This window comes from Petaurus breviceps, unplaced genomic scaffold (assembly GCF_028583685.1).
Source record: "Petaurus breviceps papuanus isolate PSGF00001 unplaced genomic scaffold, PetGlider_PUasm1.0 126, whole genome shotgun sequence".
NCBI lineage: Eukaryota > Metazoa > Chordata > Mammalia > Diprotodontia > Petauridae > Petaurus > Petaurus breviceps.
In genome coordinates this window covers 12703039-12719933 of record NW_027185655.1, presented here as the reverse complement: position 1 = coordinate 12719933, position 16895 = coordinate 12703039, and the positions used below count along the sequence as shown (strand labels likewise).

Sequence of the window (16895 nt, the reverse complement as noted above, 5' to 3'; positions counted from 1 at the left end):
AATTGTGAGCCGTCCTCATGCTGTATGGATAGTTGCAGTTTCTTTGTCAGTCAGGGTTAATCTTGAGAAACATCTTTCTCTGTTACAGAGCAACAGAGAAATCTGAACTCTAGGTTAATAACGCAATTAGTGATTTACATCTTTCTTATTTTAAGCATGACCAATGTTTTAAAAGTCTACTATTGCAGCCTTTACCAACTCAACTTCTTTTTGCTTTATTTTTAAATCCCCAAATTTTACATTTTTTTTACATTTTATACAGATATTCCCTCTCCCCTCCCCCAGAAAATCCTTCCCTTAACTCTTATAATGGAAAATTTCTGTAATTCTTGTTTAATTTTCAGGAGATCTCGATAACCGAAAAAAAATGTCACAAGAAAAACAATTTAACATGTCACATTCTGGCAAACTCAGAGCGTTTCTGCTATAAAGACACCAATTTACTTGTATGAGTGAAAGGGGGAAAATGGACATTACTCCTTTACTGAAGTAAAATTTACAAACTCATAGAAACTTTTTTTTTTTTAAGGCAAAATCCTACAGAAAGGTTGGGAAACCTGAAGAGTGGAATCAATGACATTAAGAGGCACAGGTACCATGGTCATTTCTCTTTGCCCAGAAAAACAAATGAATAGTAAAATTTGTTGGATTTTTAAAATGGCTTTCCTTATTGAGTCAAAAGCTACTTTCTAATTTTTTAAGAATTTTGTACCTCCAGATATTGTCCAGCATTTTCTTTGTCATATCCAGGGGCACAGTTGTTATAAAGAAGCTAAAATAATTCCTCTAGTAGTTTCAGAATGTATAGCTTTTATACCTCAGTGAAAATAAGTTTATAGCTACTCTAGTATGTCTCACTTTTAGATGCAAGTTGTGAGAATCACCATTTAAAGCCCTCAAATAGTTATCTTTTCATCCCTTCCAACGATTTTAAAAACTTAAGTTCTAGGAAGAGATTGACTTCTAATAGGGAAATTAATTTGTTTCTGTATTTAGAAGCCCTGAGTTTTTTTAGATGTCGGTAGCCAAGGAGGACAGCTAAATCAACTGCTAAAATGCTATATTTTTGTTTTTGGTATTTTTTTATTTTAATTTAATTTTTAATTTTTAAATTTATATTGTTTTTGCTATAATAATGTATCTACTTTAAGATTTTTTTCCTAAGGACCTCAAAATATAAAGCTTTAAATTGTTACCCATGTGGCACATCATGTTATTTCTTATGAAATGGATATCACAGCAGGAAGTCTTATAAGGTTACTATACAACTTCAAAATACTGATTCTTTCTTTCTTTCTTTTTTTTTTTTTTTTAAAGCAATCTGGGTTAAGTAACTTGCTCAAGGTTACACGGCCAGTTATTTCTGGGTGTGGTGCTGAGTATCTGAGCCCGGATTTGATCCAGGTCATCCCGACACTGGAGTCGGTGCTGTTACTTGCTGAGCCACCTGGCCGCCCCTCTGATTCTTTCTTTAAGCAACAATCTACCATAATTGAATATGTGAAGGATTTAGCCAAATTACATAGCACCCAAATTGGCCTCCTATACCTTTGATGACTTACATAAAATGCATACTCTAAATTAGATTATAATTCAGTTGCAGTGGTTTCATTTTGCTTAACAGAATTCTATAATTTTCAATTTCCTTTTGCCTATATCACATATAGGTATTTGAATAGAGTTATAATATATAAAATAAACTTTAAAAATTATTAATAAACATTAAGGAAACATTATAATAAACATTAAGGAAAGGATTTAGACCTTCTGACTTAAGACTTATCTTTTAAGTTTAAGATAAGTAACTCATTTATTAAAAAGTGACTCAGAATGAATGCCAAAGGGCAGAACTTGTCCTCTAAAGGAGAATCATTGTGCAGTAATGTATGTAAGAACTTGGCCTGATGTTGGGAAACTGTCCCTTTGCTGCCAGTGGACTTACTAAAGGGCTCTGTTGAGGACAAACCAAGACCCTCACTTACAGGGTCAGATCTATATCATCGTTCATGTTGCCCAGTGGTCAGTCATCTACTTAGAAATATCTTGAAATAGGACTAGTCATGTTCAAAACAATTTTATATTCTAATGGTGTTTATCATAACAATAACCTTTTTTTTTTCATTTCTTTTGAGGTGGCTGAATGGCTTTAATTGGGAGGGACTGAAGGCAAGGAGTCTGCAGTCACCCTTAAAAAGAGAGGTACTCTATCCACTCTCTTGTTTCCATAGGAACCATTTTTTGCAGATTGTCAAATAGATTAAAAAAATCCACCAAAAAAACCCCAATGAAAATAGTGGAGGGGGATAAGTGATGGTGAGGGATGGTCTTCCTGCTTTAAGGGACCATGAAAGTGCCCTTTGATTCCTAAGCACTAAGATGGGGGTTATATTTTGATTAGAAGGGGGAAGGCTGATGTCTTCACTGCAGCATTTTCCAAACTGATTTGTTCATAGAACATCTTTTAGTGTAGAATTTATAGACAAAGGTTAATCCATGGCCCGAGGGTATGAAAAAAGAAAGATCATGTGAGTCTAGACCTAGGATAAAGTGGGTATTAGAGAACTCTGGGAGTAAAATAGAGGAAATTAACATATATTTTGTTTTCATAACAATATACTACATATAACAAATTTTAAAAATAATACATAAATTTATATTTAGTGTTTTAGAGAAAAAAAACTTATCAGTCAGATTTTTACACAGAACCCCCCCCTTCACATCCCATGAACCAGGAAGATTCCATAGAATAGAGTTGGAAAAATATTCCAAGAGCAGTATTCTTCACCTTTTTGTGTTGTGGACCTTTTTGGTGGCCTAGGGAATCCTGGAGACCCCTTCTCAGAATAACATTTTTAAATGCATCCAAAAAAATTCAAAGGAAACTAATGATATTGAAATACAATTATTAAAATGTTTTTTTAAAAAATATGGACTCAAGGTTAAGAACCCGTGGGAGCCTTTGTGAGATGGAGAAGGATCTAAGACATTTAGTCTGACCTAACAGTCCTAACAGGTAGGAAATAGTCTCAGGACCTGTTGTTTTAAAATGTTATTCCAGAAGAAAAAAAATAGTTATTTGGGCACCTAGTTTGTTGAACATTCTTTTTGACTCTCTTTTAGTCCTTGTGGGGTGAGGAGTAGAGAAGGGATGGGCTCAAATAGGCTTGTTTTTTTTTAACGTTTCATCTCTTCCCCATAATAATGAAAGACCCTTTGGAGTTACAGTATATGAAACAACTTGTGATATTAATTATAAAAAGAGAGAGCTTAATGACATAGAGGATGGAAGAAGGCAGTCACAAAGCCAACAAGAATCGAATTTAACTCCTCTTTTTGGGCCTCCTTCTCCTCCTCATCCTCCCTGTGTCCAGGCAGCCCCCGGGCATCAGGGATCAGTTCTGACACCCTAGGTTCTCTACCCCAATGAAGTTCTGAACAGTTCTGAACAGGAAAATTACATTATGAGAGTTGTCTTACCAAGATTTGAATTGATGATTCAAATATTCTGTTGTGAAATATTTTCTTTTTCGGTTAGACAAAAAGGAGTGATCATAGCATAAAAATCACCATTTTGGCTGAACGAGGACCACATATTTGGGACACTGATATTGCTTACATTTGCTTTCACTGTTTTCCTATTAGCTCAATGGACCCATTGATCACAGCTACTTTGACAACTATCCCCCTGAGAAGGGAGTACCCCCAGATGAATTGTCGGGTTGGGATAAGGACTTCTGAAGGAAGAGAAGCATTTTCCGCTTCCCACACACCACAGAAGAGGCACAGAAGGAGAATTCACCCACTCTGATGCCCTTTTGCAGTATGAAGCCATTTCATGTTGCATTTTGTAAAGCCTGGCAGGGGAAAAGGACTCCTCTCCCATGGATTTAGGGTTCATTGGGTGGGTGTTTGAATCCCAATATCTAAATGAGAAACTGCTGGCTAGCCACGGTATTGATCAACAATACCCATCACTTTGCCCAAATGTTGAAGGTTAACCCAAAACAGCTCCTGGGAAAGTAATAGCACTTCTGCCTTCTACTTGCCTCCACACATTCCTTTTCTAAGATTCCTTCAAAAGCAAAATATATTTGAGAGCCAGCTAAGACATTTTTTAGGGGAGGAAACAAGGAAAAAGAGGAAACAGCTCCCTCATCTCCTCACCAAGCCATCCTTGCACCTCTTTAGAAATGACTGTCATAGAGCTCTTGGGAGCTATTGTTTGGTCATGAGCAGATAAAAGGAGGCTGGCAATGTAAAGATTCTGCTCAGAGCCTTCTGTCCCTGAAGTCCGACATGACAATTCCAACTAATCCCATATGTCAAACACAGACTCTGGAAAATGAAAATATTTGAAGATCTTGGACCTTTCTACTTTTAGTGAAATACCTCTTCAGCATAATGTAGTCAAAAAAGTGAGACAGATTGTGGAAAGAGTGATGAATTTCAAATATGAGGACCTGGGTTAAAATCCTCTATTTTCTACTTACTACCCATGTGACCTTGGGCTAGTCACCTATAATTTCCCTTTTTTCATCCATAAAATGAGGGGGTTGGACTAGATGGTCATTGAAATTACAATTCTAAATGTATGACATTATACTGTAAAGTGAGCCCCTAAAGGAGAAGATACTTCTGTCTTCTGGGATTAGCCCTGATACCTTCATGAAAACAATCCTTTTTGGAAACAAAATAATTGCTTAAAGGGAGTTAAAAAGTATAGGGAAGCAACACCTTCCCTTGGACAATGGGGAAATACTTTATCTTCTTCTTCCCTCTACTTAATGTCTTTGAATCTGTTTCTTCTCATACTGAAAGTAAAAAGCACATGGAAACAAAACTGAAAAGGTATTTATTCATCATTTTAAAAAAAAGAAATAAATTTCACTAGCTCAGGGAACTGACTCGGGAGCTTTGACATATTTTAAACATGCCTATGAATGTCCTCATTAGAAAATCAAAGGAAAAAACTATTACTATAATTAATTTGAAAGGAAACCCAAGTATGCAAATGTTGATTATTATGATCAGCAATGAGTCAATAATTCTTTATAAAGACATTTGAGGGATAAATGTACTTTCTTTTTACTTTTTTTTTTATTTGGAAGTAAAACAGGAGCTTGGTAAAATAGCAGAATTTTAAATAAATGAGTCAATAAGGATTCCATTCCCTTCCCCCTACCACTGCTCTACCAAATGAAAGATCTGTAGGATCATAGATATCAATGAAGACCAGTATTAGAACCACATAAATTCATGTTAGTGAATTCCACTGAGTGACCACCAGAAGGGAAAACCGTAAGTGAGACTGGAGACTTAGCTCTCCCATGTTAGCAGGACTGCTGAGTCTTCCTTTGCACTGTGAGTGGCCTATAGGCTCACTCCTCCATTTCACAGACTTGTCCCAAGTGCCAATTGCAGAGTAAAGAAAATCAGCTGCGTGCTCCTATCCCTTCCCTCCAAAGAATCAGCTGATACGAGAAAGCCCCAGTTCAGGAATGCTTCGCTATAGGGCTAACAAGATGAGTTTTTCTCATTTGGGATCATTTTACTAAACCAAAGAAAACTTTGCTTATGGAATTCATTTTATAAAATTGTATACTGTATATAGTAGTACCATTTTTAATAGGATGGAGATATTGAAGAACTTCTAAGGTCTTTTAAAATGCTTTTCTTTTCCCACTTGGTTTGTATATACTGTAATTTTCTTGTATGTAAATATATATGTATGTATACATATATTTAAATTACATATTTAAACTGAGAAACTACAAATGTAAGAAGTGGATGTGTATTAAGTGTATCTGTACCGTTCTAATAGCTACATTTTCCTCATAGAATTTTCACAGATGTCATTCTTGGACAATATGAGTAATCCTAAATTAAAACAACAAATTTGACATGCCTGTGATTATCCACCATTACTTAAGTCATTTCTTTATGGATGTTATTGTGTTATAGTAGATGCAGTTGGTGGAGCAGTGGATAGAATGCTGGGGGTGAAGTCAGGAAAACCTGGTTGAAATCCAACCTCAGACACTTACTAACTGTGTGACCTTGGATAAGTCACTTAACCACTGTTTGCCTCAGTTTCCTCAACTGTAAAATGGGATAATAGTAGCATCTACCTGACAGGGTTGTTGTGAGGATCAAATGAAATGATATTTGTAAAAAATTGCTTAGCACAGAGCCTGGAACATAATAGACATGATATAAATGCTTATTCCTTCCTTTATAGTTAGCTTTTTCTTGTTTTTCAAAGCCAAACTTGTTTTCTACAGGCTGTACACTCACCATTTTTTCCAGGGCACAGTATATGATAGAAAAAAGAGTTTAAGGGATTACATATCTTCCATATATTTATATATACACATATATATGTATGCATGTGTATATTTATATATATGCACACACACATATATACATATTTGAAGGGGTTCACTCTCCTCTTCTACACTCTAAAATTTTTCTGTTCTCCTTACTTCACTTGGTAGTTCAGTCTTCCATACCTGTGCCTTCTGAAGCTCTTCTCCAAGAGAGACAGTGTGGAATAGTGGAAACAGCACCCAGTGTGGGCAAGTGGATCTCATCTAGATCCTGCCTTTGCACCTGATGGACTGTGCGTCTCTTGGAAAATTCATTTCGTCCTCCGGCCTCACTTGCCTCACCTGTAAAAGGAAGTTGGATTCCATCTCTAAGGTCTCTTCCAGGTTTAAGTCTTGTCAGCTTCTAGAGGGGTCAAGTGACACCACCTGGCTTTTGGTTACACACTGATGAAATGGAGTCCATAACAAGTAAAGACATTTTTTAGTTGTGTGGTGCACAAAATGTTCAAAATATTCTTATCACTCACGTCTCAGCCTCCTCTCAAAGGAATCTAGGAATACCCAGCCCTAAATCAGGTCCTGGGTGCTTGACCCCATGTGTCACTTTCTCTCTTGGGACTATTATACCTTTCTTTCTCCAGGAAAATCTAGCTATGAGTGATTTCCAGGTCTTCCTAAAGATGGATGGCTGGGTTTTCTCCTGCAAAGTTATTCATTGTACCGTATGGGCATCAGAAGTGGTAACAGCTTTAATTTAACATCCACAGAAAACATATAAGATCAGAAGGACACAAGTGCCCATGAATAATTACAGAAAACAGAACCTTCAAAGAGCCCATTAGGTTTCCTCAGGGGAATTGCCGAACAAACCCTCCCCATTTACTTTGGGGGAAATTTCTTCTTACTCACTTAGGAATATCCCGGAGGGGTGGAGAGGTCCGGAGCTCCTGGTTCCTGGAGATATCACGTTAGTGCCCCCAGCTGTATTGCTAGCAGGCTTCTCAGACAAACACACTATTGGGGAAATCTCACTCTGGGAGTCCAGTGCCTGACTCTTGAACTCAGGATTACCTAAGAGGCAACACCTGCAAGGATGGATACTTGTACTGTCAGGATAATTCACCTCTAACCTGTGCTCAGGAAAGGATGATGAAAGACAGCTGGGGTTGAATTCAGGTGCAGAGATGACCTTTCCTGTTCCACCATCTCAGACCAGCTGCTGCCAAAGTTATCATTTTCTGCTCCTGTTCAAGGGAAGAAAAGAAAACCCTCCCTCTTTCCTTTGACCTCCTTCCTTCTTTCACTCCAGCCAGGACAGAGAGAAGGCTAAGGGAGAGGAAATGTGAGGGGAAAAAAAAACTATGAAAGTGGTTTAAGAAAGGTCAGTTGTAAAACAACTCCCTCTTAGACACCCCTGCGAGGCAGTGACTCTGCCCCTTCTCCCAGCTGTCAATGGCCAGTCATTGTGGATGTAGCCCCAGTCCTTGGGGATGTTAGGAACTAGGGCACATGCTCACCTCTGGGAGGGGCCCCTTCCCTTAGAGGTCTATCCAGTCCTAATCATCACCATTACATTCTTTTAATACTTTTTAAAAATGCAAATCACTGACTAATGAATCAAATGGTCATAAAATATTTGATTTTGTAAGCTTTTTGCATAAAGCCTCATGATACAACCACTGACTATTGGCAGTCTTATAAAACTATCATAATAGGCCTTTGAAGATATTTCTCTTTTTTTTTAGATTGTTTGGCTTTTCATAGTATTTTAAATACTGAAACGTATGACCCAAATTTGATGATATAAATTTATTTTGAATTTAAACATGGTAGACACATTGGCTTGCCAGGCTATGTAAGATCTAAGGAGGGGGAAGAAATAATTTGGAATCCTAGTTCCCTGAATAATTGAAGTCATTTGTAATTTTCCTTTGGTACTGGCAACACGTTTCCATCAAGATTAACTAAACAGTTCATGACATTTGAAATATCTGCAAATACTTAGCTCAAAATTGACCAGAATGTTTTGTGTTTTTGATGCCATGAGGAACAATGTAGTTTTGTTTACTGAAATATTCCTTGTTAAATTGAAAAAATGGTACAGTTAAAAATAAATAACACTGGAATTTGTTTGGGTAACAACCTACTAAAGATATAAACTACTCATGGAGGAACAAAAGAGTTGTACATAAGCCAACAATGGAAAATACACGGAAGAAAGCGTATGTGAGAGTTAAGAGTAAAGCCCGATTTTGGACATAAAGTAGACCAAATGAGAATCCCTAGGAGAAACCTACGTATCTTAAATGTGAATATGAATCAACAATGTCATGTTGCTATTTTAAACAACAGGTAATTGCTAAGGTATCCTAATGGGAACACGCAAGAAAGATGTGGAGCAAAACCTCCCCACCTTAGTCAAAGCTCTTAGTGAGGTCCTTTTTAAATATTCTCTGTTTGATTTGTTTTTAAGGAGCTATGAAGAAACTGCTGGATTGCTCAAAGCAGATTTTAAGACTCTTACTGACCAAAAGCTTCTCATGAAAACAAAGGCCCATTTTTTGATGCTAACATTTTACCAGTATTGCTTTCTGGCAGTGAGAGGTGGAAGACCCCTCCTTCCAAAGAATTAAGGGTAAGATTCACACACAGGGCAATGGAAAGGCACGTGATGAGTGTGTCAGCAACTTTCCCCATATAACCAACCAGGAACTCTAAAGAACAGGAGTCAAAGATGTCACAAAGAAATGGCAGGTGGACAATCATGATGCTTCATTGGTATCTTGTAGCAGCAAGCACCCCAGCATCTCCAGGGTGGCTGCCAACACAGGTTCTTGGATCTGCTTTGATAAAGGAAAGCAACTCAAAATGGGTTAACAAGCTTACTTTAATCAGTCAAATATGTATCGTTTACCTAGTTCAGGAGAAAAAGTTCAGCACCCCGAACTTCAGAATATACAGACAGAATTATCAAGACAGAGAAACAGATCAAGTAGACAGTTTTCCAAACTGTCCAACCATTATATCCATACCAAATCAACATCTGGGTTTCAAAGCCCGGGGGCCCTAGACAATGGCTTCCCAGAGTTTCATCTGATCAAATCATAGAACACTGTGAGCCCCAAAACAAAGCTACACATCAGGGCTTATATAGCCTTCTCCTGGCTCAGAGAATGTAACAACCTTATTGACTCACTGGACAATCAAGATGTATCTACTGAAAAACAAGCCTCCCACCCCAGGCTCCTGGTGCACTTTAGCCTAGGGGCAGGGAAGATCTTTAAAATTTACATTCCCATTACATATCTTCACCATGGGGAGACATGGATGAGTTGCAAACTGTATTCTTGTAGGGAAATTCCAAATTGGTGAAATTTCACACATTGGATTAAAAAGAAATTGGATAAAAGAACCTAAGTGTGAAGAACAAGTCCTATAAGCAAATGTGAATGGGCTTAAGGGCTTAAAAAAGTCTAAAGAAGATGGGAAAATAATTGTTGTCAAGTATATGAGAGTTTATTCTAAAGATTAATGTTGAATAAGGTTTTGTCCAATTCCAGTGTATATCAGATGAGAAGAAATGGCTTACGTGTTTCTTCCTGATGCTCATCTCTGATTTTATTTCTCTCCTTAAAAATCTTCAAGTATTTCCTATTGCCGACCAGATAGAATACACCTTAGCCTAGCATTCATCCGTTGTCAACCTATCTCTCCAGCTTTCTCTCACACTGCTTCCCTTTGTTACCCCACATTCTAGGAAAACTGGGCTACTAAAATATTTGCCACCCTCAAGGTGAGAAAACAAGTGTAAAAACGGGTGCATTTCCAATCTACTTCCAAAACGGCTGCCAAACTATAGAAAATTGTTAGTCTCATTAAGGGCAGAACTGCAGATAGACTAGTGGGAAAATAGAATTAAATTTGCCGTGGGAAGTGACAGTTGAGAACTGGCTTGATATGAAACTCTTCTCTCTATGGAATCATGTAGAAGCCTTGTTTATCCATGAGGAATATATGAAGAAAGCAGGAAGGATGTGAGGACAAAACTCTCCCTGTTAGAACTATTTTAACTCCACCCACCCCTTGTTTCTGGAATTATCTCATAATTATAGCAGGTGGCCCCGGGGAAGGACAAACATTCTGCTGTTGGACAGTGAAGGCATAGATGTTGTGTGGTCTTTATCACTGTTCTTGCTTTTCCTTCCAAACCTGCAGCTCTGGGCACCCCCATTCTTCTGATCACCTAGATTCAACGCTCAGTGTCATTGTAGACACCTCATTCTCCCCCCCACCCCCATTATCAGTTGTGCTAAAGATTTTCTTTTCTACCTCCATAGCATTTCTTGCCTAGGTTGACCTCTCATCACCTCTCACCTCTCTCTCAATTCTATTCCACTTCAATCTATCCTTTACTCAGCTGTCAAAGTGATTTTCCTTTAGCACAGATATGACCATATCACTCTCCTTCTACTTAATAAACTCTATAGTGGCTCCCTATTGACACTTGGTTTGAATATTATTTCTCCTTTCTCTCATCCTTAAAATGTTCTATTTTGTCCAATATTCTATTTTGTTCATTATTAGTACAGTGGCACATGTGTATAAATTATAAATAAGTAGATATACATACATTGAGAGGCTATTCTCCAAAAGGTTTTACTGATAGCTACACATTATTAAAATAATTGGAGACATCTGCTCTAGGTTAAAAGAGAACTATCTAACCTGCAATTCCCTCCATTTTTTTGGTCAATCCCCAACTTTCCATTATGTTCACTTCCTTTTGGTCATGTTCCTAGCTTTGCTTCTGTTTTAAAGTAAGAGGATTTGGAAGGTTCTGGTCAAATAGAGAAAGTATTAGAAATTAAGCCAATCAAATTATTCAAGCTTAAGAACAGGGTTGTTGTTGATCAGTCGAATCTGACTCTTCATGACCCCAAGGACCTCTGGCCATTCTGTCCTCCACTATCTCTCAAACTTTGTCTAAATATGTTTGTTATTTCTGTGATATTTTCAGTCGTGCTGACTTGGGATTGGTGCAATAAATAATAGTTGGTTAATTGATAAAGGACCACAAGCAAATATTGCTGTTTAACCAGTCCTTGATTAAATATAAGGCCAAAGAACTTATTCTCTGGTACAGAGGTTGGGACTTAAGGCCACAGGTTCCCTACCCTGATGTGTCTGGAAATTTATCCGTATAAAAAAACATTTCTCCCTTTTCAAGGAATGCTATCAGTTTTGAGACATCAATTCACAAAGTCTGTGAAAGGAAATAGCACTTTAACACAAATCCAAAAGCCTACTATGCCTGCATGCCTACTATATAGCAAGCACTGTGCAGAAGCCAGGAATATAAAGGTAATAATTACACAGTCTCTGCCCTCAAGGAGTTTACATCTCTCAAGAGACAAAGTAAAACAGCTGAATGGTGTATATAGTGGATAGTATTAAGCTTATAGTCAAGAAGACATGAGTTCAGATTCTGCCACAGATACTACCTGCCTCAGTTTCCTGAAGGAATGATAGCACCAACCACACTGAGGTGTGGCATTAAATAAGGTAACATATGCAAAGCACTTTACAGACCTTAAATATCTATATAAATGCTAGCTATTGTTCACGACTGTGTTAATGACTGCGAATATACATCCACACAATCAGTCCAAGTTAACTTTTGGGCAGGGGAGAAGATCAGGAAAAGCTTCATGTCAAATGTGACTAGTAGCCCTGGAAGACCTCAGAGGGAGTCTATCAGCAGAGAGGAAGGGGGTATAGGGATGTTTCATGAGTTTCCCCAAATCCCAATGGAGATGACGATTATAAATGAATGATGAGATTTAAAAAATCTTTTTTATTCCATTTCTTTTTTTAAACCAAATGCTTTATTAACTTCTAGTTTACATCATTCATTTCCGCAAGATTTTGAATAACAAATTTTCTCCCTGTTTTTCCCCTACCCACCACCCCAAAAATAGCGATCCCACTGGATATCCCCTCCTCCAATCTGCTCTCTCCCATATCTTCTCCCATACCCCTCCAACTTTCCAGTAGGGTATGGTGGATCTCTGTGCCCTAGTGCCTGTATATGTTATTTCCCAATTACATGTAAAATAATATTAATAATATTATATATATATTTAAATGTTTTATTTTAAAACTTTGAATTCCAGATTCATTCCCTTCCTCCCTTGTCACCCTCCCTTACTGGGAAGATAAGCAATTCAGTATAGGTTGCACATGTGTAGCTATGCAAAACATTTCCATAATGGATATATTGTAAAAGACTGACTATATTTCCCTCCCTCCTATCCCACCTTCCACTTGTTCCAGCCTGCCCTCCCTTCCATCATCCCTCCTCTCATCCTCTTCCCCCTACTCTCCTGTAGGATGAGATACTCTATTTAGTGTGTATGTCATTCCCTCCCTAAGCCAAATTCAATAAGAATAAGGTTGACCCATTCCCCTTTGCCTTCCTGTTCTTCCCCTACATTGTAACCATTTTCCCTTGCCTCTTCTATATGAGATAGTTTACCCCATTCTGTCTCTCCCCATCTCCTCTCATTATATTCCTCTCTCACCTCTTAATTTCACCTTTTAAGTATCATTCCTTCCTATTAAATTGGTCCTGTGCCCTCTATCTATGTATACCTGTACACATACATACACATATTCACATATGTATTCATAAGCCCATATATAGACATATATATATATATGTATGTATATGTGTGTGTGTGTATACACACACATTTCTATTCCCTTCAACTATTCTCATACTGAGAAAAGTTAAATAAGTTAAAATTATCATTTTTACATGTAGGGAGGTAAATAGTTCAACTCTGATAAGTTCCTTATGATTTCTTTTCCCTGTTTACCTTCTCATGCATCTCTTGCTTCTTGTATCTGAATGTCAAATTTTCTATTCAACTCTGTTTTTTTCATCAAGAATGCTTGAAAGTCCTTTATTCCATGGAATGATTATATTTTCTCCTGAAACATGATACTCAGTTTTGCTGGGTAGGTTATTCTTGGTTTTAATCCCAGCTCCTTTGACCTCCAGAATATCATATTCCAAACCCTTCAATCCCTCAGTGTAGAAGCTGCCAGATCCTATGTTATCTGATTGTGTTTCCACAATATTCAAATTCTTTCTTCCCCCCATCCTACCCAAAGAAAAACAACCAAGCAGAAATGGATGATACAGTGACCATGTCTGACAAAATATACAATATTCTCACCTGCTAGTCTCCCACATCTCTGCCAAGAAACAGGAGAGATTTTTCATTATTCAGGACCATTGCTGGCTTTTAATTTGTCCCTTTACCTTACTGAAGTCATTGCACATATTTTTCTGCTTCTTTTGATACACCAATTTTAATGAAACTTCGCATGTTTCTTTGAATTCTTCACATTTGCTATTGCATTCAGCTGTTGTAGTTTGTTGGATTGCTGTTCCCAAGTAATGAGTTCTTGACAAAATAAACATCAACCTGTTCTCTCCCCAAGTTTCCCCTTCCCCTCCCCCCACAGTCTTTTGTATAGTTGTGCTTATTAGCAGAAAGGAGAAACTGAGCCTGGGAATGCTTTTGTGCTGAAAGCTTGTCTTTTAGCAGTCTCACAATTCTGCAATCTGGTTTCCTTGTATGTACATTCACTGGCCAGGGCTGATATCTGGACTCCATCTAGTGGTGACATAACTGAGTCAAAATACTACATAAATTGAAGGATGTGGATACACCATACCAATGGTTGCCCTTGAGTTGCAGTTTTTATTTGAAGGTTACTGCTGCTGACACAAACCGAGTCTGATGAAAACAAAGTACAGCCTTCCTTCCCCACCAACAGAGTCTGCCTGGACCCTACATTCTGGTCAATGGCTTTCTCAGCATTTTCCTAGAATGTCTTTGTGACTCAGTCCTTAAATGGGTGCTCTATCTTCACCCAAAATAACTCACCTTTATCTCTGACATGGATGTTAGAGAATTTCATTTTTTAATAGAGTTTGAATGGCTTGTAGGATTATAGATATAGAGCTGGAAAGGACATCTGGTCCAGCTTTTTCATTTAACAGATGAGGAACTGAGGCCCAGAGAGGTTGTAGCACTCACTCAAGGTCACACAAGTAGTGAGTAGAACTGGGATTTAGGCTTAGATGCTCTGACTCCATTATGTGAAAGAAGGCACAGTCAACCCCCCACCCCCAAGAAAATAATGAAAGTAAAGAAAAAGTACCTTTGATTTGCATTCAGGCTCTGAAGATGGACAACATCTTTCATCACAAGGCGTACAGAACTGTCTTGGATCATTGTATTGCTGAGAATAGCTAAGTTATTCATAGCAGATTATCATAAAATATTGCTGTTCCTGTGTACAGTGTTTTCCTGGTTCTGCTCATTTCACTTTGTATTAGTACATGTAAGTCTTTCCATGTTTCTCTGAGAGCATTCTGAAATACATTGTTTCTTAAAGCACAATAGTAGTCTATCACAATCATATACACTGGACATTCCCTCAGTTTCCAATTCTTTGCCACTACTAAAAGAGCTGCTATAAATATTTTTGTACACGGGTCCTTTTCCTTTTTGTTTTTTTTTAATCTCTTTGGGATACAGACCTAGTAGTAGTATTACTTGGTCAAAAGGTATGTATGGTTGTATAGCCCTTTGGGCATAGTTCCAAATTGCTCTCTGGCATGGTTGAATCATTATACAACTTTACTAATATATATATATATGTGCATATATATATGTATAGATAGATGGATAGAATTAAGAGAGGGAAGGACTAGTATTAAGAGGGCATGGGAAAAGCTCCCTCTAGAAGATGGGATTTTAATTGCGATGAGGAGGAAGAACACTCCAGGTAAGAGGTACAGTCAGAGAAAATGCCCAGAGATAAGTGATAGAATATCTATGCAGAAGCTTTCGTTTTGTGTAATTCATATTATTTCTTTTATATTTTGTATTTGTCTCTATCTCTTGTTTGGTTAAGAATATATTTCCTACCTATAATTGTGAAAGGTATGTATATGATATGTTTCTCTTTTTTTTTTGAATAGTATGATCTTTAACCTTAAGGTCACATATCCATTTAGAATGTATTGAGGAGAAGGGTGTAAGGTGTTAGTCAAAGCCTAATTTCTACCAGACTTTCCAGTTTTCCCAGCATTTTTTATCAAATATGGAGTTTTTTCCTAAGTAGATTATGTTTTCCACTTTATCATTTATTGACTTCCATTGTTTCTGATTCTCCCTTTTCTGATCTGTTCCAGTGATCCATCTTTCTGTTTTTTAACCAATGCCAGATAGTTTTGATGACTGTTGTTTTATAATATAGTTTGACATCTGGAAGGGCTATTTTCCCTTTGCCTCTATTTCTTTTCATACTTTCTCTTAATATTCCAGATTTTATTTTTTGTTTTTCTAAATGAATTTCTAGAACTACCTCAAATAAAGTGGGGAGAGTGGCCATCCTTCCTTCCTTCCTTCCCATATTTATTAGAAAGGGATCAAGTGAATCACCATTGTATATGATGCTTGCTTTTGGTTTTGGTTTTTGGATGCTTCTTGTTATTTTTTTAAAAGCCCATCCATGCCTATATAGCTGTCTCTTCCACATTGTGGGGGTTAGGGGTGCAGCACACCGCAATCTGGAAAATCCACATAACATTTTTTGGCCTTCTCTTCGGGGTACTTTACTCTGGGAAGCATGGTGAGTTCCATTGTTCTTTAGAACACACTATACCAGAGCCTCCTGCATTTTATGGTGGTAACAGAACAGTCTTGTTACCGTGTTTCCCCAATAATAAGACCTATCCCGAAAATAAGCCCTCCCCTTACTGTGTAAGATTCCTCTAAAATAAGCCCTCCCCTGAAAATAAGCCCTCTGGTGTTTTTCTGTCCAAAAAAAATTATAAGACAGTGTCTTATTATCAGGGAAACACGGTATTCACATTTCATTTCCTTTGTATTTGAAAGTCATTCTCCTAAACACTTGAATAACTTGTTTCCCAATTGAATTAACCACTACCTAGGAGTTTGTAGCCTTGGGCTTTCGGGGGTTTTTTCCTAGAGGCAATCTGTGAATTTTTTCAATTGTTTGTTCATTTTCTGTTTTGGGAAGTTTTCTAATTTATTTTTTGTTTTAAGATATTCAGGTTCTTTTGACCTGTAATGTTTTTCTTGGAGACCTGTGATCCTTAGGTGGTCTCTAGGCACCCTGTCTTCAAGATCAGTGTGTTTTACTTGGATACTAAGCATTTTCTTAAAAGTTTTTTGGCTTCTCTTCTACATTGTCCTTCATTTCTATGTATTTGTATCCCCAGTCTATCTCTTTTGTTTCTTTGTGAAGACTTGCCATTGCAGATTCAATTTTTTTCTCTTCTGTCCATTATTTTTACTGTGCAGGTCATAAATTCTGCTCTCACAATTCTCATTTCTCTTGGAAACCACTCAGGAGAAGCATGTTCTCCTTAAATTCCATAGGACCCTTTGTCTCATCAAGCCTTATTTCATTTTCCTTAGTTTTGCAGTATTTATTCAGAAGTGCCTTAATTAGCTTACTGAG

General features: G+C 37.4%; 1 protein-coding gene across 1 annotated transcript in view; it reads left to right on the top strand.

The window, feature by feature from the left end:
* The window catches only part of PRKG2 (protein kinase cGMP-dependent 2), a 117155-nt gene extending 110789 nt beyond the window's left edge, over nucleotides 1–6366 (top strand). The window contains exons 14-16 of the mRNA XM_069098304.1: nucleotides 530–592; nucleotides 2133–2199; nucleotides 3643–6366. Coding sequence (XP_068954405.1) covers nucleotides 530–592; nucleotides 2133–2199; nucleotides 3643–3738 — 226 coding nt within the window. The 3' untranslated portion in view covers nucleotides 3739–6366. The remainder of the gene's footprint in view (nucleotides 1–529; nucleotides 593–2132; nucleotides 2200–3642) is intronic.
* The last annotated feature ends 10529 nt before the right edge of the window (nucleotides 6367–16895 follow it).